This window comes from Phyllobates terribilis, unplaced genomic scaffold (genome assembly GCF_046119375.1).
Source record: "Phyllobates terribilis strain yellow unplaced genomic scaffold, ASM4611937v1 Scaffold_8__6_contigs__length_399053987, whole genome shotgun sequence".
Lineage (NCBI taxonomy): Eukaryota > Metazoa > Chordata > Amphibia > Anura > Dendrobatidae > Phyllobates > Phyllobates terribilis.
Window position 1 is genome coordinate 309,095,907 of NW_027362768.1, and position 22,782 is coordinate 309,118,688.

At 46.2% G+C, this 22,782-nt stretch overlaps 1 protein-coding gene across 8 annotated transcripts in view; it reads right to left on the reverse strand.

Moving 5' to 3' along the window:
* Nucleotides 1–17,872, reverse strand: part of PHF2 (PHD finger protein 2) — a 239,806-nt gene extending 221,934 nt beyond the window's left edge. For 3 of the 8 annotated variants that reach the window (XM_073644534.1, XM_073644533.1, XM_073644532.1), the window contains exon 1: nt 17,554–17,872. In XM_073644534.1, coding sequence (XP_073500635.1) covers nt 17,554–17,651 — 98 coding nt within the window. In that variant the 5' untranslated portion in view covers nt 17,652–17,872. The remainder of the gene's footprint in view (nt 1–17,553) is intronic. The other 5 variants (XM_073644538.1, XM_073644537.1, XM_073644535.1 and 2 more) reach the window with 4 other exon arrangements.
* Nucleotides 17,873–22,782: the final 4,910 nt, after the last annotated feature.

Genomic DNA, 22,782 nt, shown 5'->3' on the forward strand with positions numbered 1-22,782 from the left:
AATCTGTTTAAAGAGGTTGTCCACTATTTTTACATTGATGGCCAATCCTTAGGATAGGTCATCCATATCTTATGCGCCGGTGTCCCGACACCCAGCATTCCCGCCAATCAGCTGTTATCAGTGTCAGCAGCCCCTGACCAGAAGTACTCACTTGCAGAGCTGTCCATCTACTTGTAGTGGCTGCAGCAGGGTACTATACATCCACCTCCTATTCAAAGCAATAGAAGGCAGATGTCTAGTACCCTGCCTCGGCCACTACAAATAGACAGCCAGCTCCACAAGTACTTCCAACGCCGCCAACACTGGTAACAGCTGATTGGCGGGGGTGCCGGGAGTCGGACCCCGGGTGATCAGACATTGATGACTTATACTAAGGATAGGCCATCAATGTAAAAGTAGTGGACAACCTGTTTAAGCACGCTTAGACAGATTACAGAAAATGTGGGCAGAGCTTTATCGCGCTTATGCTCTTACTCTCCTGTCTGTCAGTCTCGAGAGGATTGTACTTGACAACAGGCAGCGGACAGAAATTTAGAAAGTAAGGAGACACCAAGTGGAGTTATTATTTGGTGACAAAACCACATATTAGATTTTAGTGTGATAAACAGAGAAGTTGTCTGAAGACTGAAGTTACCATTTACAAGGTGAGAATCCAGGCGTCAGGACTCGAACCCAGCTGCTCTTGTGCACCAGGCGGCAGCTTTTCCTTCTGAGCTATTCTGCTTGCTGGACAGTTCCTGGCTAACCTTGATTCTAGTACTTGTGTTCTTCCTGAGTGGCTTCATCCTTTGAGTTCCTATTTAAACTTGGCGTGGCACCTCTTTTCTTGCGAGATTATTGAGCTCCCAGCCTTTAGTCAAGCTCTCTCTTCACCTGCTGTCTCATCCAAGACTCTACTGACTACACAACCTGCTAAATCCTTCAAAATTATACTGCTGTTCCTGTGTACCGACTTCTAGCTTTTCCTGACTACGCTACCTGCTGGTGCGGCCTCCTACCTACTCCAACCAGGGTAGTTCCCAACACCAGGTCTCTAGAAGTACAACAGACCTGGGCTCCTGTCATCGTAACCGTAGCCATTTAAATGATAAGACCAAGGTGCCTTTACCACAGACTGCACAGCAAAGCTGAAAAGCGAGCTGCACTTGTGACCAATTACCGTTAACTTAAAACATCAGAATGTATTTCTATACTTAAAGTCCAATGAAATGTTTCTGCGGCCGTCTAATAAGGCCCTTGTCCTCGCTTCCCCTCTCCTCCTGGTGCACAGGTGTCCTCAAGTTATTTCAGGCCTATTACCTTGAACACGTCATTAACCAGCAGCTTCTTCTGAAAGGGTCCGTCGTAATGAAACTATACATGAGCAGTTTGATGTTCCCATTAGCTCCATGTTATTCAATGTTCTTTACGTACAGAAGAACATTTGATTTCTTCTTTCATCACAAAGAAAAACACCAGCGAATCTCATCATTTCAAGTTTCCTCATTATGGCTAATGGACTTCTTTTTTTTTTTTCTTTTTCTCCCTGAAGAACATCTTCATACCGGTAAAATAAGTCTGAGAGAGGAATCCGGCATCACAGAAGTGACTGCGTGGGGGACCAAATGGAGCAATCTCCTAATATTTAGGCTGAGTTCACACGATGCGTTTTTCATGCGTTTCCGCGGCGTTTTTGCAGTTGCGTAAACGCAGCGGAAACGCATGAAAAACGCATGGTAGAAGGGCAGCAATGTTCCCCAATGGAAATCCGCATGTGCTGTGCCCATGATGCGGATTTTTCCGCAGCGTAAACGCCTGTCACTGTGCACCTGCCAGAGTATATAGACACTGTCTGCACTGTCCTGGGAGATATCTACACATTGCATCACTCCTGTGAACACTACGATAATGAAATTTGACATTAGTCTACATACTAATGTCTTCTATTTACTTATGGAGACTAATTACCACTATTAACAACCTCAGTAAGAGCTCAAGAGTTCAAGTGTATTCATTCTTCATCCACCAAGCCTGACTGACAGCTGCAGCTTGTACTGAACAGTGCGAGATCTCAGCAGGGAGGAGGGACACTGAGGAGCTGCCAATCAGGCTGGATGGGTGGAGATTAAGTATACACCGTTCAACAAGCATTATACATCCAGTCTGACAAACTGTCAAAGTAAGTACACCTGCATCATCAAGTTTATTTAACAATGTACACAAATTGAAATTGTGAATTTTAGTGATAGATCTGCTAAAAAGGGGTTTTCCACTGAGAGTGAAAGGGAGAAAAAGAGGGAGACAGAGGTAGATAAGGAGAGAGGGAGACAGAGAGGTAGATAAGGAGAGAGGGAGAGGGAGACAGAGAGATAGATAAGGAGAGAGGGAGAGGGAGACAGAGAGGTAGATAAGGAGAGAGGGAGAGCGAGACAGAGAGGTAGATAAGGAGAGAGGGAGAGCGAGACAGAGAGGTAGATAAGGAGAGAGGGAGAGCGAGACAGAGAGGTAGATAAGGAGAGAGGGAGAGGGAGACAGAGAGGTAGATAAGGAGAGAGGGAGAGGGAGACAGAGAGGTAGATAAGGAGAGAGAGAGAGAGGTAGATAAGGAGAGAGGGAGAGCGAGACAGAGAGGTAGATAAGGAGAGAGGGAGAGCGAGACAGAGAGGTAGATAAGGAGAGAGGGAGAGGGAGACAGAGAGGTAGATAAGGAGAGAGAGACAGAGAGGTAGATAAGGAGAGAGGGAGAGCGAGACAGAGAGGTAGATAAGGAGAGAGGGAGAGATAGATAAGGAGAGAGGGAGAGGGAGACAGAGAGGTAGATAAGGAGAGAGGGAGAGCGAGACAGAGAGGTAGATAAGGAGAGAGGGAGAGCGAGACAGAGAGGTAGATAAGGAGAGAGGGAGAGCGAGACAGAGAGGTAGATAAGGAGAGAGGGAGAGGGAGACAGAGAGGTAGATAAGGAGAGAGGGAGAGGGAGACAGAGAGGTAGATAAGGAGAGAGAGAGAGAGGTAGATAAGGAGAGAGGGAGAGCGAGACAGAGAGGTAGATAAGGAGAGAGGGAGAGCGAGACAGAGAGGTAGATAAGGAGAGAGGGAGAGCGAGACAGAGAGGTAGATAAGGAGAGAGGGAGAGCGAGACAGAGAGGTAGATAAGGAGAGAGGGAGAGCGAGACAGAGAGGTAGATAAGGAGAGAGGGAGAGCGAGACAGAGAGGTAGATAAGGAGAGAGGGAGAGGGAGACAGAGGTAGATAAGGAGAGAGGGAGAGCGAGACAGAGGTAGATAAGGAGAGAGGGAGAGGGAGACAGAGGTAGATAAGGAGAGAGGGAGAGGGAGACAGAGAGGTAGATAAGGAGAGAGGGAGAGGGAGACAGAGAGGTAGATAAGGAGAGAGGGAGAGGGAGACAGAGGTAGATAAGGAGAGAGGGAGAGGGAGACAGAGAGGTAGATAAGGAGAGAGGGAGAGGGAGACAGAGGTAGATAAGGAGAGAGGGAGAGGGAGACAGAGAGGTAGATAAGGAGAGAGGGAGAGGGAGACAGAGAGGTAGATAAGGAGAGAGGGAGACAGAGAGGTAGATAAGGAGAGAGGGAGAGGGAAAGGGAGAACACAAGACAAAGAAATAGGGAGATAAGACAGAAAGAAGGAGAAAAAAAAACACATCAAACTAACCGCCCGGACTGAGGCCATTCCTCTATACTCAGAGCTGTGTCATTTCACATTCCTTCTGAGTAGAAGAAGCAGGTTCAGATGGAATGTTAACGCTGCAGCTGATTAGTGGCCACTGATTGGCTGCAGTGCTTATATGATGCCCCCATTAGATACTGATCCCAGGAGACCGATGAAGGATGTATCTCAGAGAATGGAGGAGTGGTGCTGATCCAGGACGTTAGTATTTTCTTCCTCCCTGGGTCCATTAATAAGGAGTACCACTGTGCCAAATCAATATCTATCCTGGGAGTTGTAGTTTCACAACTAGTGAAGAACCAGGCAAGTGACGCCGGCCATAGTTTTACTACAACCCCGGTAATGATGTGTGGAGCCCTGACACACAGATAAAGTTTAAGTTAATGAAATTAGTGTTTTAGATCATTCATGGAGTAACGTTCCCGAGAAGCAGGCAGCCGCCAATAAAGTGACAACAATCCAGACATAAGTCTTGGGGAAATTGACAGATTTAATGGCCACGCTGCTTCCTTCATGCTGTGAAATTCTAAGCTACATAGAGAATTACTGGCAGTGGATTTTACACATTATGTAATGAATGCTTTTTACTAAGCGCAAATCTGCACGCGTTGTTCTTTATTTTATTTTTTTGCAGTCCGGATGTAAAAGAAAGTAAGCAAATAAAAATAAAAAATAAAAAAAAGTGTGTGACAGAAATGGAGAGGACGCAATAAAACATGACATGGGACTGCCTGATAATCACAATTCTCCTGGGTCTGACGGGTAAAGTTATTTTCCTCTCTATTAGAGCTCATTTCTCGACTCTGAGAGCAGAGCACTTGGCAAAAGCCGGCGCAGGTTGCCATAGAAATTCCTCTTCTCTCCGCTTTCATTACAAACATTTCGGCAACACTCCCCCCTCTTCAGACCTTTCACCCCACCCGACTGAAAACGCACTTTCATTACAGAGTAATTGGCAGCAATCTACAATCTTATACTAAAAATCCAGAATACGTAAAAGTATTAAAGCTGAAAAAAAGCATGCTTCATCGGTGACGTCATTCCTGGATATCTAAACCCAGGCATGGACTGGCACACCGGAGGACAGGGGAATGCAACGGTGGGCCACCACCCTCTTATATGAGCACATTATACTTGAATCACTATATACAGACAAAGGTGGCATCTTATTCATTTTCCTTCTTTTTACAGACATTTTTGATCTATACATAAGATTGCATTGGTTTGTATGCACGGAGACATAGCAGACACCCAGACAATTGTCGGGGAAGATAAGGAACTGGCATGTCCGACAGCTGATCTTTTTGTTCTTTCAGAGATAACCGACAAGAAATGTCGGTCAGTAGCAGAGCGAGCGTTCCCGTGTACGGTAGAAATGGCCAAGATGGCTGCTGGATGAAAAGTTGTTCGCCTGGAGCCCATCTAAAGTGTATGGTGGTCTTTCCAACAGCTTGTAAGGGCTGCTCCGCAAACCTGCCTGATCGGTACATTCAGCCAGTTTAAAGGGGGTTGTCCGGCTTTAAAGTACAAGTCTGTACTCACACAGCACTGGAGCCGAGAGCAGGCGGGCATGTGAATGCAAGTATGTGATTTGCACACTTCCTGGCACATTCAGACTAGACGTGTCCAGCCTTGGATTGCATTGAGCAAGGCAGCGCAAGTCTAGTTGGCACGTGACATGTATTCAAATTGCATACCTGCAGCCAGAGAATCCTCACACTGTGCAGTGCACATGATGTGAGTACACTCAAGTCTGCAGTCACATAGACTTGTACCCTAAGACTGGACAACCCCTTTAAGTGCCTCATCCAATGATGCAGAGGCAAGACTACCTCAGCTTACAGCATCGAAAAGCGCACAGATAGGGCCAGCAACACAACCGATGCAGCTTATCCAAGCAGTCAATCATTCACAAGCGCTTCTGAAGATAGATAACAAGACAACCCCTTTAATAAATTGGGCTCATTTTCAGACTTTCTAGTCCAAGCTTACAGTATCTAAACTATAAGCTTGATAATAAAATCTGTCCCATTATTGGAGTTTCTATCCTCAGGGTCACATGGAGAGACAGAGATGTGGTCGTAGGCAGCTGATGTACTGGATGGAATTCAGCTGCTGAGAGTTTCCACTGTGAGAGGGAGGAGAGATATGCCACATTCACAGTCAGGACACAGTTGTTCAGCAGAAATACAGGAAAATAGAAAAAATTAAAACAAGTGTAGATTTACGCAAGTTTATTATTTTCTCTCATGTTGTAGGGAAATTTAGGTTTATAGCTCCTTGATGAATTTGTATTTCCCTTATGTTTAGTTAGTAAGAGATGGGGGTCCTCAGATTAGAGCCCCCAGTAGAGCGGTGATGATAACGCCACCAATGCAGGTGTCCTAACCTTCCATATTTCCCATAGATCAGCTATTTATATTCAGGGTGGGACGGCTGATATAAGAATGGCTTAGCCGGCTCTTCTTCTGAAGATCAGCATTCCGCAAAGTGACAAATCAATTTAAGACATTGCTCTAAAGACGTGACATGTAGCTTCAACTGTTGTGGTGTGACGACAGCGCGCACTGGGGTAAAGCAGAAAACCAATCCATGTGTTATCTGCAACCTACAGATACAAAATTATATATATATGCGTCCATCTTTATGTAAGTTAATCAGCAGTGGTGGCACATTTTTGATGGACAACATGGCCAAACAACTTAGTAAGACACTGAAGCCTGAAATATTCGTCAACAACCCTCTCTGTGCAATCCATGTACAGTCATGGCCAAAAGTATTGAGAATGAGACAAATAGTAATTTTTCCAAAGTTTAATGCTTCATTTTTTGTAATGGCAATTTGCATATACTCCTAAATGTCAAAGAGTGATCAGCTTAACAGCAATTACTGTACTTGCAAAGTCAATATTTGCCCAGAAAATGAACTTTAACCCCCAAAACACATTTCAACATCATTGCAGTCCTGCCTTAAAAGGAGCAGCTAACATCGTTTTAGTGATTGATCCATTAACACAGGTGTGGGTGTTGATGAGGACAGGGCTGGCGATCAGTCATGATCAAGTAAGAATGACATCACTGGACACTTTAAAAGGAGGCTGGTTCTTGGCATCATTGTTTCTCTTCAGTTAACCATGGTTATCTCTAAAGAAACACGTGCAGCCATCATTGCACTGCACAAAAATGGCCTAACAGGGAAGAGTATCGCAGCTACAAAGATTGCACCTCAGTCAACAATCTATCGCATCATCAAGAACTTCAAGGAGAGAGCTTCCATTGTTGTCAAAAAGGCTCCAGGGCGCCCAAGAAAGACCAGCAAGCGCCAGGACCGTATCTTAAAACTGTTTCAGCTGCGGGATCGGACTACCAGCAGTGCCGAGCTTGCTCAGGAATGGCAGCAGGCTGGTGTGAGTGCTTCTGCACGCACTGTGCGGCGGATACTCTTTGAGCAAGGGCTGGTTTCAAGGAGGGCAGCAAAGAAGCCACTTCTCTCCAGAAAAAACATCAGGGACCGACTGATATTCTGCAAAAGGTACAGGGAGTGGACTGCTGAGGACTGGGGCAAAGTCATTTTCTCTGATGAATCCCCTTTTCGATTGTTTGGGACATCTGGAAAACAGCTTATTCGGAGAAGAGGTGAGCGCTACCACCAGTCTTGTCTCATGCCAACTGTAAAGCATCCTGAAACCATTCATGTGTGGGGTTGCTTCTCAGCCAAGGGAATCGGCTCACTCACAGTCTTGCCTAAAAACACAGCCATGAATAAAGAATGGTACCAGAATGTCCTCCAAGAGCAACTTCTCCCAACCGTCTAAGAGCAGTTTGGCGCCCAACAATGCCTTTTCCAGCATGATGGAGCACCTTGCATAAAGCAAAGGTGATAACTAAATGGCTCATGGAACAAAACATAGAGATTTTGGGTCCATGGCCTGGAAACTCCCCAGATCTTAATCCCATTGAGAACTTGTGGTCAATCATCAAGAGACGGGTGGACAAACAAAAACCAACAAATTCTGGCAAATGCAAGCATTGATTATGCAAGAATGGTGCTGCTTTTGTCTGTACATAGTGATTCAAGTATATAAGAGGGGGGCCACCAGAGGATTATCCTGTTCTCCTGTGAGCCAGTCCAAGCCTGCATATACAAATATATTTAGTCATAACAGTGGTGATCATTTTTGGAATATTATATTTTTGATGATTATTCTTAATATATGACTTATATTATTTTTATCCTGTTAAAATCTGATTCAAGTATATTGTGCCAAGTACTGTTCATATAAGAGGGTGGTGGCCCACAGGAGGATTCTCCTGTTCTCCTGTGGGCCAGTCCAAGCCTTCATACAACACATGCATAGACTATAGTCTATGTGACCATTCACGTGGTCATTTTTGATCAGACTCTCGGATCAAATTCGCCAGTTCAAATTAATGGGTCTGTAAAATATATTATAATATATATATATATTATACATACACACACACATTTCCAATCTTCTCCTACCCACTAAACAGTAAAAAAACAGAAGCAACTTCATCCAAGTGTTGTCCACTTTTTACTGTTTAAAGGGTTACTCCCCCCCCAAAAAAAATCAAGTGATTCCCCTATCCACATGATAGAGAATAACTTGCTGATCACTGGTGTCCGACTTCTGGTGATCCCAAGATCGGGATTTTGGAAGCCCAAGAAAGGGGCTCTGTTCAGCCCTGTCCGCAATGGAGCGGTGGTGTGCATGCACGGCCTCGGCTTCATTCATTGTCTATGGGACTTCCAAAAAAAGTTCTACTCGCTATAGAGACAATTCAGGACTGGGCAGAAGAGCTCCTTTCTCAGAACGATTAGCCCTATTCTATGAATGGGGGATCACTTGATTTTTTGGGGAATAACCCTTTAATGGGTAAGAGAAGCTTATGGGATGCACCTAGGGAACCCCATAATGAGAAGGAGAGGATCTGTTACACGAGTACAGGTCCAAGAATATTTGCACTCCTTTTTATGATGAGGAGAGTAGTAGTACAGAAGAATTTTCTTTTGTTACTTTTCCATTATTTCTTTATATTGCTATTTCCGACAAGTGTTTTATAGCACGGCACTGGATTTCACTACAGCCAAGACTATCAACGTAACAAGATAGTCATAATGAAACTGATGAAACTGCAAAATCAATTAGTTCTTCAATTAAGGACGTCCCTGGGTTCTAGTGAACAGGTAGGAGGAATCATACGGATAAAAATCGTGTACACCGACACGACGCCCATCCAGAGGCATTATTGGGGACGGTGCGGGTCATAAAGTTATTATAGCATATCTTACACCAGCAAGTGACCCTATAGATCTGCCAGATCTTATTGAGATCCCACAGCCCCTAGTACTGGACCATGCCTCTTTCTTTAACCCCTTCCCTACCATTCACTTTTGAACTTTTTTTTTTATTTTTTTTTCCCCTTCCTCCTAGAGCCATAACTTTTTTTTTTTTTTTTTTATATATATTTCTTCACTGATATAAGAACTTGTTATTTGCAGGACAAGTTGTAGTTTTAAATAAGGACATTAACATTTTACTATATAATGTGCTTTAAAAAAAAAAAAAAAAAAAAAGAATAACTAATAAAATTTGTTAAGAAAAAAAAAAAACGCAATTCCGCCATTGTTTTTTTTTTAAATTTCATTGTTTGGTAAAAATGACCTGAAAACATAATTCTCCAGATCAACAGGTTTATGGAAGCTTGGTGATTACACACATATACATACATACACACACACACACACAGTACAGACCAAAAGTTTGGACACACCTTCTCATTTAAAGATTTTTCTGTATTTTCATGACTATGGAAATTGTACATTCACACTGAAGGCATCAAAACTATGAATTATCACATGTGGAATTATATACTTAACAAAAAAGTGTGAAACAACTGAAAATATGTCTTATATTCTAGGTTCTTCAAAGTAGCCACCTTTTGCTTTGATGACTGCTTTGCACACTCTTGGCATTCTCTTGATGAGCTTCAAGAGGTAGTCACCGGAAATGGTCTTCCAACAATCTTGAAGGAGTTCCCAGAGATGCTTAGCACTTGTTGGACCTTTTGCATTCACTCTGCGGTCCAGCTCACCCCAAACCATCTCGATTGGGTTCAGGTCTGGTGTCTGTGGAGGCCAGGTCATCTGGCGTAGCACCCCATCACTCTCCTTCTTGGTCAAATAGCCCTTACACAGCCTGGAGGTGTGTTTGGGGTCATTGTCCTGTTGAAAAATAAATGATGGTCCAACTAAACACAAACCGGATGGAATAGCATGCCGCTGCAAGATGCTGTGGTAGCCATGCTGGTTCAGTATGCCTTCAATTTTGAATAAATCCCCAACAGTGTCACCAGCAAAGCACCCCCACACCATCACACCTCCTCCTCCATGCTTCACGGTGGGAACCAGGCATGTAGAGTCCATCCGTTCACCTTTTCTGCGTCGCACGAAGACATGGTGGTTGGAACCAAAGATCTCAAATTCGGACTCATCAGACCAAAGCACAGATTTCCACTGGTCTAATATCCATTCCTTGTGTTCTTTAGCCCAAACAAGTCTCTTCTGCTTGTTGCCTGTCCTTAGCAGTGGTTTCCTAGCAGCTATTTTACCATGAAGGCCTGCTCCACAAAGTCTCCTCTTAACAGTTGTTGTAGAGATGTGTCCGCTGCTAGAACTCTGTGTGGCATTGACCTGGTCTCTATTCTGAGCTGCTGTTAACCTGCGATTTCTGAGGCTGGTGACTCGGATAAACTTATCCTCAGAAGCAGAGGTGACTCTTGGTCTTCCTTTCCTGGGGCGGTCCTCTTGTGAGCCAGTTTCTTTGTAGCGCTTCATGGTTTTAGCAACTGCACTTGGGGACACTTTCAAAGTTTTCTCAATTTTTTGGACTGACTGACCTTCATTTCTTAAAATAATGATGACCACTCGTTTTTCTTTACTTAGAATTTGTATAATGGCAAGAAAAAAGCAGCTAACAGTCTATTCAGTAGGACTATCAGCTGTGTATCCAGCAGACTTCTGCACAACACAACTGATGGTCCCAACCCCATTTATAAGGCAAGAAATCCCACTTATTAAACCTGACAGGGCACACCTGTGAAGTGAAAACCATTTCCGGTGACTACCTCTTGAAGCTCATCAAGAGAATGCCAAGCGTGTGCAAAGCAGTCATCAAAGCAAAAGGTGGCTACTTTGAAGAACCTAGAATATAAGACATATTTTCAGTTGTTTCACACTTTTTTGTTAAGTATATAATTCCACATGCGTTAATTCATAGTAGGGGAAATAATTATTTCATCCCTTGCTGTTTTTGTAAGTTTTCCTACTGACAAAGACATGAACAGTCTATAATTTTAAGGGTAGGTTAATTTTAACATTGAGAGATAGAATATCCAAAAAAAAAATCAAGAAACTCACATTGTATAAATTAGGGAAGAGAGCTTAAGTGAAGAGTCAGATGGTCATATAACTCAGACGAGGATGGTAACGTAATGCTCGTACTGGCCGTCGGCTCTCCCCACCTGAGCCTGACAGCCGCATAGAAATACATGCTGTCACGCTCAGGTGGGGAGAGCCGAAAGCCAATCCGAGCATTACGTTTTGATTCTCGTCTGAGTTATACAATCATCTAACTCTTTCCTAATGGTGTTTTTCTACATTACAGACTCTCATTCACACTTTTCTCAAAACTTTGCATTGTGCCATTCCTCTTGGAAATAAACAAACTGTATGTCCCCACTGTCATGGGGAAATATCCCTGCTGTCAAGCAAGGTGAGGGAAAGACTAAGTGCAACATGAAGGGAAGAGGGGGAGGAAGCCCAGGCACTAGGGAAATGGGGAGTGGAGACCCCTAGGCAGATTTAATATCACCCTGCCTTCCCTACCGTCCCTATATAGGTTCCACACCTATCATCGAGCAGGACCCTAAAGCCTGTATGACCCTAGAGCTTGGCCCTATATAGGGAGGGGGAGGGATGAGCACTAGTCAGGCCCCACTACAAACCAAAGACACCAAGGTAGACAAACAAAGGGGATTAACTTAGTTTGAGCAGACACCAGAGGAATAACACCAACTGTCCTCCAAGGGCACCAGAGAAGAAGCTAACCGACTGCTAGTGCTCCAAGCCTGTACATAGAAGTAACACCGGCGATTCCCTGAAGCAAACTGAGTGTTTTAAACCCCCAGGCAAGGGTGTGTCAATCAGCAGCAGGAGGGAGGTCGCTGATGAGTCCTAAAGGCAGAAGGATTAAGAAGGCATCTGTATTGCCAAGCGCAGTGACCTTCCACAGCCAGATCCAGAGCGACTGTCTATTACACCTGACACACCCGTGACACCTGAACAGACACTGTCGCAATGAGGGATGACAATATCGACTGTTTAACACTGGTTTTATCCCTTCATACATTTCCAGGAGGCATAACAGAGGTACGTCACAACAACACAGAGACGATCCAGCATTGATATTTTATGGGAAATAGAAGTATCTACTACAACTAATGTCAAGTGCGGTGCCAGGTTCTCATTCACACTGACGGTACGGCAAGTAGATATTCCCTTAATTGTCTGATCGCTGGGAACCCCGCTGATACATAAAGTAGGGACTGCGGAGGACTGAAACAGATCTCTAATTACGCCCATGAACTATATGAAATGACCATATATATTTAGGAAATGAACGGTTAAACGCTGTTCGGATTTTAGGCACTGGATTTCCATGCCATGAATAAAATATCTCAGTAAATAAAATCCCATCACGGCTCAGGGACACGATCCTTGACATTGGAGGAGGCCTCCTTTTCGACAGGACGCGGCAGCTGTTGTTCCCTACACGTCGCTGCACCATATCTGCCTGCCGTAACAGAGCGCTGCACATGATGAGGGCGATCGCCAATATCATAGGGAGCAGTCACCAGGCATAGCAGTCATCCGTGGATGGGTCCGTACAGTCACGATGGATGCATGCCCAACGAGCGGGAGCAGCGCCACTCTATGCTTAATTGTCGGTGTCAAAGAAAATGCCATAAATGTCCGAGATGAGAATTTGCCCTTTAAAGCCCCTTTCACACGAGCTCTTGATCACACGGACAAACGTTCGTCATTTGATCGCAGCTTTTACGTGGACATCACCGCGATTATCACTGTAAACGAGCGATCGCACTAATGAGCACATGAGCCAAGCGGGCACCGGTCTACGGGACGGATCATCGATCGGCGCTCCTTTCAGGCCAAAAATGCCGCCCCCCCTTCCACCAGTATAAAAGGGCCCATATGGCCCACCGATAATCAGCCAACGAGGGAACGTGGCAATTATCGGCCCGTCTAAGGAGGCCAGCGATTACCCAAAACACTCGATTAGGTTCAATGTTTTTTTTCATGCACACAGAAACATCATCATTATCAGCAGATGTGCTGCCAATAATACTGTATATGGGGGCAGAATGGTTGTACTAAAAATCATCGTTAGAAGATGCGCTGCCAATAACACAATACTGTATATAAGGGCAAATTGATCGTACTAGAAATCATTGTTATCAGATGTTGTGCCAATACAATACTGTATGTGGGGCAGAATGGTCGTACTGAAATCATTATCAGCAGATGTGCTGCCAATAATATGATACTGTATATGGAGGTAGAATAGTCATACTAGAAATCATTGCTATCAGGTGTGCTGCCAATAATATGACACTGTATGTAGGGGCAGCATGGTCATACTAGAAATCATCGTTATCAGCAGATGTGCTGCCAATAACACAATACTGTATATGGGGGCAGAACGGTCGTATTAGAAATCATCGTTATCAGCAGATGTGCTGCCAATAATACAATACTGTATATGGGGGCAGAACGGTCGTATTAGAAATCATCGTTATCAGCAGATGTGCTGCCAATAATATTATACTGTATATGGGGACAGAACGGTCGTATTAGAAATCATCGTTATCAGCAGATGTGCTGCCAATAATACAATACTGTATATGGGGGCAGAACGGTCGTATTAGAAATCATCGTTATCAGCAGATGTGCTGCCAATAATATTATACTGTATATGGGGGCAGAACGGTAGTATTAGAAATCATCGTTATCAGCAGATGTGCTGCCAATAATATTATACTGTATATGGGGGCAGAACAGTCGTATTAGAAATCATCGTTATCAGCACATGTGCTGCCAATAATACAATACTGTATATGGGGACAGAACGGTCATATTAGAAATCATCGTTATCAGCAGATGTGCTGCCAATAATATACTGTATATGGGGGCACAACAGTCATATTACAAATCATTGTTATCAGCAGATGTGCTGCCAATAATACAATACTGTATATGGGGACAGAATGGTCGGAGTAAAAATCATCGTTATCAGCAAATGTGCTGCAATTAAAACATGACTGTACACGGGAGCAGAGTGATCATACAGCGACAGAACTGTCCTCGCTGTTTTCTTGGCCTGGGTATATGACCGGCTTGAATGCAGCCGATCGGCGGATGTGTAAATAGGCCATTAGTGTTGTTAATGTATCTGGAATTGCATTTTAAGCAGGTAAATTAATATTATAAGATTAAAGGGGTCGTCCATTGAAATCAAGTTATCACCTATCTACAGAGGATGAGTGATAACTTATTGATCAGTGTCTGTCCAACCGCTGCTGGGCCCCGCACTGATTAGCAGGGATAAAAGTCCCCCATTCTGCTTGACTGGAGCGACTCCATTCATTCCCTATTTTTTTCAGACAGCCCCATAGAGAATGCCTATAGGGCTCCCCATTTGCTCATATTGTGCAAGGATCAATTCACAAAGAACCCACAGGAAAAAAAAAAGTAAATCACAACTTGCTCTAATGCAAATAACTTTTTCGGAACAAGCAATATGTGCATGTGGATGTGCCGTTTGCTGGGAACTTGGGCCACATTCGTGGTCCGAATACATACAGCAAGGAGCGGACCCGGCAGAAACGAGCGGACCCGGCAGTGGGTCTCCAAGGAAGCTGTTGAGGCTTTTCATGAATCTCGGAGGTGTGAAAGCAGGCATCTCCCAGGGTATACCTCCGATTATACAGTAGCATACGTGGCTACGATATAAAGAAAACTGAGTGTATAGTTTGTATGGAATAGTGTGGTCTGCTAAAGCCAGGTTCAGATGGTCATATCGAAAACTGAACCAGTTATGACTGCAACTTACGGAAAAGACTGGCCCCGTGTGCCCGTCCACATGCCAGAGATGCCTTTACATTGCATGCATTATCCCGAACCATGCAAAGTGGCGCACGATGCGATCATTTTTCATGCTCACCATTGGAAATCGGCCCTGTGCACTGGCTATAATATACGGTACGGACCAATCATATGCCCTAAAGTAGGGCCCAAACGGACACCGCCAGATGAACGGAAAACACAATCTGACTATGCCTTTGCCCACAGATTGCATACGAGGTCCAGTACGGGCCCACAGAGGAGCCATCTGTGCCCGGCAGGGAGCGTGCGGCCTTACACTGTCCAGCTCGTCAGCGCCATCCATCAGCTGTGTCTTGTGAGCGCGCACCAATGTATACGGCTCATCTACAGGCAGTAAATGTGTCACCCCGAGGCTGGAGACGTTCCGGCACAATCTGATTCTTTTACTAGCCAAACATCAATAAAAATCAAAAAAAAATTAAGGCTGGCGGCAAACTGTTCTACCAGTCCGGGTATAAACGTTACATGGGAGGCACTGCTCTAGGATGCAAACCGAGGGGTTAACCAGCGATGATGAGAGTAGTCGTCTAATTTTCAAAGAAAAGACGACGCAAGGAGAAATCGTGGTAGTATTGCCCCGATCCCCGGGTATGGGACCACAACATCGCCCCCCGCAGCTGGTACTTAACCAGGGATGATGAGTGTAGTAGTCCAATTTTCAAAGCAAAGACGATGCAAGGAGAAATCGTGGTAGCATTGCCCCGGTCCCTGGGTATCGGACCACAACATCTCCCACAGCTGGTACTTAACCAGGGATGATGAGTGTAGTAGTCCAATTTTCAAAGCAAAGACGATGCAAGAGTGAAGGAGAAATCGTGGTAGTATTGCCCCGGTCCCTGGGTATCGGACCACAACATCTCCCACAGCTGGTACTTAACCAGGGATGATGAGTGTAGTAGTCCAATTTTCAAAGCAAAGACAATGCAAGGAGAAGTCGTGGTAGTATCGCCCCGGTCCCCGGGTATGGGACCACAACACTAAACATTTCCCCCCCATTTCGGGCACATCTGGCTGTCGCTGGGCACGGTGGCACTCGTCTCCGCCAGCAGAGGCAGGAAGCAGTTAATGGAGCACAAGCTCCTTATTGTTCGCCTGTCAATGAAGCGGCAGCGCGAGCAGCTGATCCCCAGCCCCAGCCACTAAAGCCATTCACAGCGGCAACATTTCCTCCTGATGGTGCCGTCCGCAGCGCCGGGCGACCATCCTGCCCCTCTACAGCCCCCCTCACCTCTGGCGGTGGAGGAGCCTGCGCCCGGTCACTTTCCCGTCGCCCCCCCCATACAAGTTCTCACGATATATAATCGATCCCATACATTATAATCCCCCCACCACCACCTCCATTATTGTAATCTATAGGACGGCTGCTTATATCCTGACGGATGGCGACGGGACGATCAGATATCACAACAATCAGTCACTATCGCCATGATATAAAGTCACAGGAGAGGAGGGGGATAATGATATTATGTGACAAATCCAGAAACAGCTGCAACAATGTAACAAACCAGCAGTAACAATAGCAGAGACAGGAGGGATGGAGGCAGCAGAGACGGGAGCGATGGAGGCAGCAGAGACAAGAGCGATGGAGGCAGCAGAGACAGGAGCGATGGAGGCAGCAGAGACAGGAGCGATGGAGGCAGCAGAGACAAGAGCGATGGAGGCAGCAGAGACAAGAGCGATGGAGGCAGCAGAGACAAGAGCGATGGAGGCAGCAGAGACAAGAGCGATGGAGGCAGCAGAGACAAGAGCGATGGAGGCAGCAGAGACAAGAGCGATGGAGGCAGCAGAGACAAGAGCGATGGAGGCAGCAGAGACAAGAGCGATGGAGGCAGCAGAGACAAGAGCGATGGAGGCAGCAGAGCGATGGAGGCAGCAGAGCGATGGAGGCAGCAGAGACGGGAGCGATGGAGGCAGCAGAGACGGGAGCGATGGAGGCAGCAGAGACGGGAGCGATGGAGGCAGCAGAGACGGGAGCGATGGAGGCAGCAGAGACAAGAGCGATGGAGGCAGCAGAGACAAGAGCGATGGAGGCAGCAGAGACAAGAGCGATGGAGGCAGCAGAGACGGGAGCGATGGAGGCAGCAGAGACGGGAGCGATGGAGGCAGCAGAGACGGGAGCGATGGAGGCAGCAGAGCGATGGAGGCAGCAGGGACAAGAGCGATGGAGGCAGCAGAGACGGGAGCGATGGAGGCAGCAGAGACGGGAGCGATGGAGGCAGCAGAGACGGGAGCGATGGAGGCAGCAGAGCGATGGAGGCAGCAGAGACAAGAGCGATGGAGGCAGCAGAGACAAGAGCGATGGAGGCAGCAGCACAGAAAGCGGCGATAATCGTCATCAGGAGGACGGGAGCGCGATATTCTCCAGCACCGACACGGTTAATGCCTCCTTCAGCCCCGGCAAGGCTTATGTCGCGATAAGAGAGTCGCGCATCGCAACCAGGCGGCAGAAGATGTCAGTGTGTCGCGACATACAAGGCGAGGCTGTCATCCCCCGCCCGCCGGGCACAAAAGACACGACATGACAATAAGCCCCGGAGTCAGAGGCGGCGGCGGCGGCGGCAGCCCGGGCACAGGCCGGAGACACCCGCCCGCTGCCTGCACACCCCACACCCGCGCCCTCCCTACCTGCCGTGGAACCAGTCCTTGCAGGCGTCGCACTCGATCATAAACCGGGTCACGTCGTAGGGCAGGCGGCAGATGCAGTACACAGGCACCGTCGCCATGTTAGATCCCCGCTCACAACAACACTCCCAGGGAGGGACTGACAGGACACCGGGGAGGGAAGGAGGGCGCACGGCGGAGAGGCGGGAGGACGAGCCGCCCCCGGGACTCCGGATCCGGACACAATGCGGGCAAAAATGCGGGAAACTTTCCGTGGTCTCCCCGCGAGCTCCTCCCGGATCAGAGCAAGAGGGAGGCGGCGGCTGAGCGGCCAGGAGCGGGGACAGGCTTTGTCTGTGTGCCCCCTGGTGACGGCTCCATATACCGAGAGCTCCCCTCTATACCGCTGCTGCACGCTGGCTATAATGCTGCCTGTATACAACACTGCCCTCGTATAGCACCCTACCCCTTGTATAATACTAAGTATAAATGCCTGTATATAATGCTATGTATATCCCCCATATAACGCTGCCTGTATACAACCCTGCCCCTTATATAATACTGAGTATAAACCCCCTGTATAACACTGCCTGTGTATAACCCCCATATAACGCGGCCTATCTACAGCACTGCCCTCGTATAGCACCCTGCCCCTAACATAATACTGTGTAAAAAAAAACATATAACGCTGCCTGTATATCATACTAAACTGTATATAAAACACTGCCCTGTGTATAACACTACACTGTATATAACACAATGTTCTGTGTATAACACTACACTGTATATAACACACTGTCCTGTGTATAACACTACACTGTATATAAAACACTGCCCTGTGTATAACACTACACTGTATATAACACAATGTTCTGTGTATAACACTACACTGTACATAACACACTGTCCTGTGTATAACACTACACTGTATATAACACACTGTCCTGTGTATAACACTACACTGTATATAACACACTGCCCTGTGTATAACACTACACTGTATATAACACACTGTCCTGTGTATAACACTACACTGTATATAACACACTGCCCTGTATATAACACTACACTGTATATAACACACTGCCCTGTGTATAACACTACACTGTATATAACACACTGCCCTGTGTATAACACTACACTATATATAACACACTGTCCTGTGTATAACACTACACTGTATATAACACACTGCCCTGTGTATAACACTACACTGTATATAACACACTGTCCTGTGTATAACACTACACTGTATATAACACACTGCCCTGTATATAACACTACACTGTACATAACACACTGCCCTGTGTATAACACTACACTGTATATAACACACTGTCCTGTGTATAACACTACACTGTATATAACACACTGTCCTGTGTATAACACTACACTGTATATAACACACTGCCCTGAGTATAACACTACACTGTATATAACACACTGCCCTGTATATAACACTACACTGTATATAACACACTGCCCTGTGTATAACACTACACTGTATATAACACACTGCCCTGAGTATAACACTACACTGTATATAACACACTGCCCTGTGTATAACTCTACACTGTATATAACACACTGCCCTGTGTATAACACTACACTGTATATAACACACTGCCCTGAGTATAACACTACACTGTATATAACACACTGCCCTGAGTATAACACTACACTGTATATAACACACTGCCCTGTGTATAACACTACACTGTATATAACACACTGCCCTGAGTATAACACTACACTGTATATAACACACTGCCCTGTGTATAACACTACACTGTATATAACACACAGTCCTGTGTATAACACTACACTGTATATAACACACTGCCCTGTGTATAACACTACACTGTATATAAAACATTGCCCTGTGTATAACACTACACTGTATATAAAACACTGTCCTGTGTATAACACTACACTGTATATAACACACTGCCCTGAGTATAACACTACACTGTATATAACACACTGTCCTGTGTATAACTACACTGTATATAAGACACTGTCCTGTGTATAACACTACACTGTATATAACACACTGCCCTGAGTATAACACTACACTGTATATAACACACTGCCCTGTGTATAACACTACACTGTATATAACACACAGTCCTGTGTATAACACTACACTGTATATAACACACTGCCCTGTGTATAACACTACACTGTATATAAAACATTGCCCTGTGTATAACACTACACTGTATATAAAACACTGTCCTGTGTATAACACTACACTGTATATAACACACTGCCCTGAGTATAACACTACACTGTATATAACACACTGCCCTGTGTATAACACTACACTGTATATAAAACATTGCCCTGTATATAACACTACACTGTATATAACACACTGCCCTGTGTATAACACTACATTGTATATAAAACACTGCCCTGTCTATAACACTACACTGTATATAACACACTGCCCTGTGTATAACACTACACTGTATATAACACACTGCCCTGTGTATAACACTACACTGTATATAATACACTACCCTGGTGTATAACACTACACTGTATATAACACACTGCCCTGTGTATAACACTACACTGTATATAATACACTACCCTGGTGTATAACACTACACTGTATATAACACACTGCCCTGTGTATAACACTACACTGTATATAACACACTGCCCTGTGTATAACACTACACTGTATATAACACACTGTCCTGTGTATAACACTACACTGTATATAACACACTGCCCTGTGTATAACACTACACTGTATATAACACACTGTCCTGTGTATAACACTACACTATATATAACACACTGCCCTGTGTATTACACTACACTGTATATAGCACACTGCCCTGTGTATAACACTACACTGTATATAACACACTGCCCTGTGTATAATGACGCGCCCCTGGGCCTGTGTCGCGCTGCGGTGCGCACGCGGGAGCTTACCCGGAGCCGGATCCGTGGAGGGTTGTAGTCTCGTGGCGGTGACCCGGTCCGTGCCCAGGGAGTCAAACTGGACGGCAGTCTACTAGTAGTAAATAGTTGATGACTACGCCACCCGTTGAGTGCAGCCAGGGAGCTGCTGCTGCGGGGCAGACCGCTGAGGCCGATGGTAGGATTATGCAGCGTGATAGTATAACCCCCAACGGGAGGGGTATGGTCTCAGGGCAGCCGACGTGGATGATGGGGGTAGCAGGAACCACTCAGAGACGGTACGGTGTAGTTCAGGGTCTTTACTGGTGACAATGATAGACCCTCCCGGAGTACTTGCTAGCGAACGGGGCCTGGTCAGTCCTTGAGCAGATGGGATCTCCCCTGGCCAGGCGTAGTTGTAGGCCTCCCAAACTGACTGTACTCTTCTGGCTACCTTGCTAGAAGCTGATGTAAGTAGCCCACGTCCCTGAGTGTACCGTGTGGTGCTCACCCGTATGGCCGGTGACGCGTGTGACCGTGCCTTCGGGCTTCTGGGCCAGAGGACCTGAAATCCCCTGCCTGACGGATTCTGCTGCTGGGTAGGAGTTAGTCCCCACAGCCTCGGACTCCGGGTCCGGAAAGAAGTCTTCTTAGTCAGGGCGAGCTCTGCGGCTGCCAGCCCCTGACTCCTTGTAACTCTGCTGTTTCCTATGCTGCTTCTTGTCTCTACTCCACTTGTCTGACTCACCCTGCCTCAGCCCCGGGTTTATACAGGGGAAGTTCTTCCCCTCCCAAGACTGGGCAGGAGGTGTGGCATGCACAGGATCCCTGACCAAAGGACCTCCCACCTGCTCTCAGACATAACATTACATTACTGTGGAAAACCAGACCCCTGGGGTGCCACATTCCCCCCTAGTGAAATTTAGTACTCCGGGACTAAACACATTTAGAAAAACATAACAAGGCAAAAACATTAATAATACAATAAGAAAACATATAAAGATGGTTACGGCGTGTCCGCAACCGGGTGCAGTCTCTGAAGAGAGCAAGGTGTCCATTTCACCAACACAGGGAGACGTAACCAGGTAGGGGTCTGTCCTACCCCGAGTCCTTAACAGTCTCTAGTCCATCCTGGGTTACGCTCCAACTATGTACAAGGATTCCCGGTAAATCCACCAAGGATTCCTAAAAATAACTAGAAACACAACATTATACACAAGCAACAAGACACAGAAAAACATAAATAAAACAATTTATACACTTTAAATTCTCCAGCGTGCGGGTAACTGGCCTCTAGTGGCCCGAGTGGACCTACGGAGCTGACTGTCTGGCCCTGAACTACAGGGTGTAGGAGCTGTCAAGGGTAAACTGGGCAGCTGTCTACCGGCTCTTTGTCTCACTAGGGGTACGGCAGGCTCACTATAAGCAGAGGGTTGATTCTCCTGTTCTGCTTGTGTGGAGTCTTCTGCCTCCTGGACCGGCTGTTCTTCCAGCTCTACCCGTTGCTCCGTAGGTTCTTGGGATGATGGTTGGAGGAAGGTGAGTACGGGTACCACAACTGCACCATTGACTTGAGTCCAAGACTGAGGGAAGTCCCCGAGCACGGTACTAACCATATCTTCCCTTTCTTCCACGGGTCGATGGTCTTCTTGTTCCTCTTCAGGGTTCCTCAGTTGTTCGGGACACTTCTTCAGGTGGTCCCGGGATACAATGGCTGTGGTTTCCCCTCCGTCTTTACTGATGGTACAGACCTTCGGGTTCTCGTGGCTTGAGGGCAGTACGGTGTACGGGTCCTTCTCCCACTGGTCGTCCAACTTGTGGAGCCGTCTCTTCCTCTTCAAGACCTGCTCTCCGGGTACCAGGGGAACAGCGGGAGCATACTGGTTGTAAGTTTTCTCTTGTCTTTCCCTAGCCTGACAGAGACTTCGCTCCACGCTCTCCTGTACTCTCTGGTACTGCTGCTGCCTCTCTGTGTCCCAGTCTGTTTCTGGTGAAGTGTCCTCGGGGGTCAGGACTCCCATTTCCAGGTCAACAGGTAACTTACCAGGTCTTGCCCTCATTAGGTAAGCCGGGGTACAGTTGGTGGAACCTACCGGGATGTGGTTGTATAGGTCCACCAGATCGGGCAACTTTTCAGGCCACAGACTGCGTTCTTCCAGGGGCAACGTTTTTAGAAGATCCATTACCACCTGGTTCATTTTTTCACAAAGTCCATTAGTCTGCGGATGGTAGGGTGTCGTCCTTATCTTCCGGCAGCCATACAGATTGCAGAATTCCTGAAAGACCTCCGCTTCAAAGGCAGGTCCCTGGTCCGTCAGCACTTGGTCCGGGTACCCG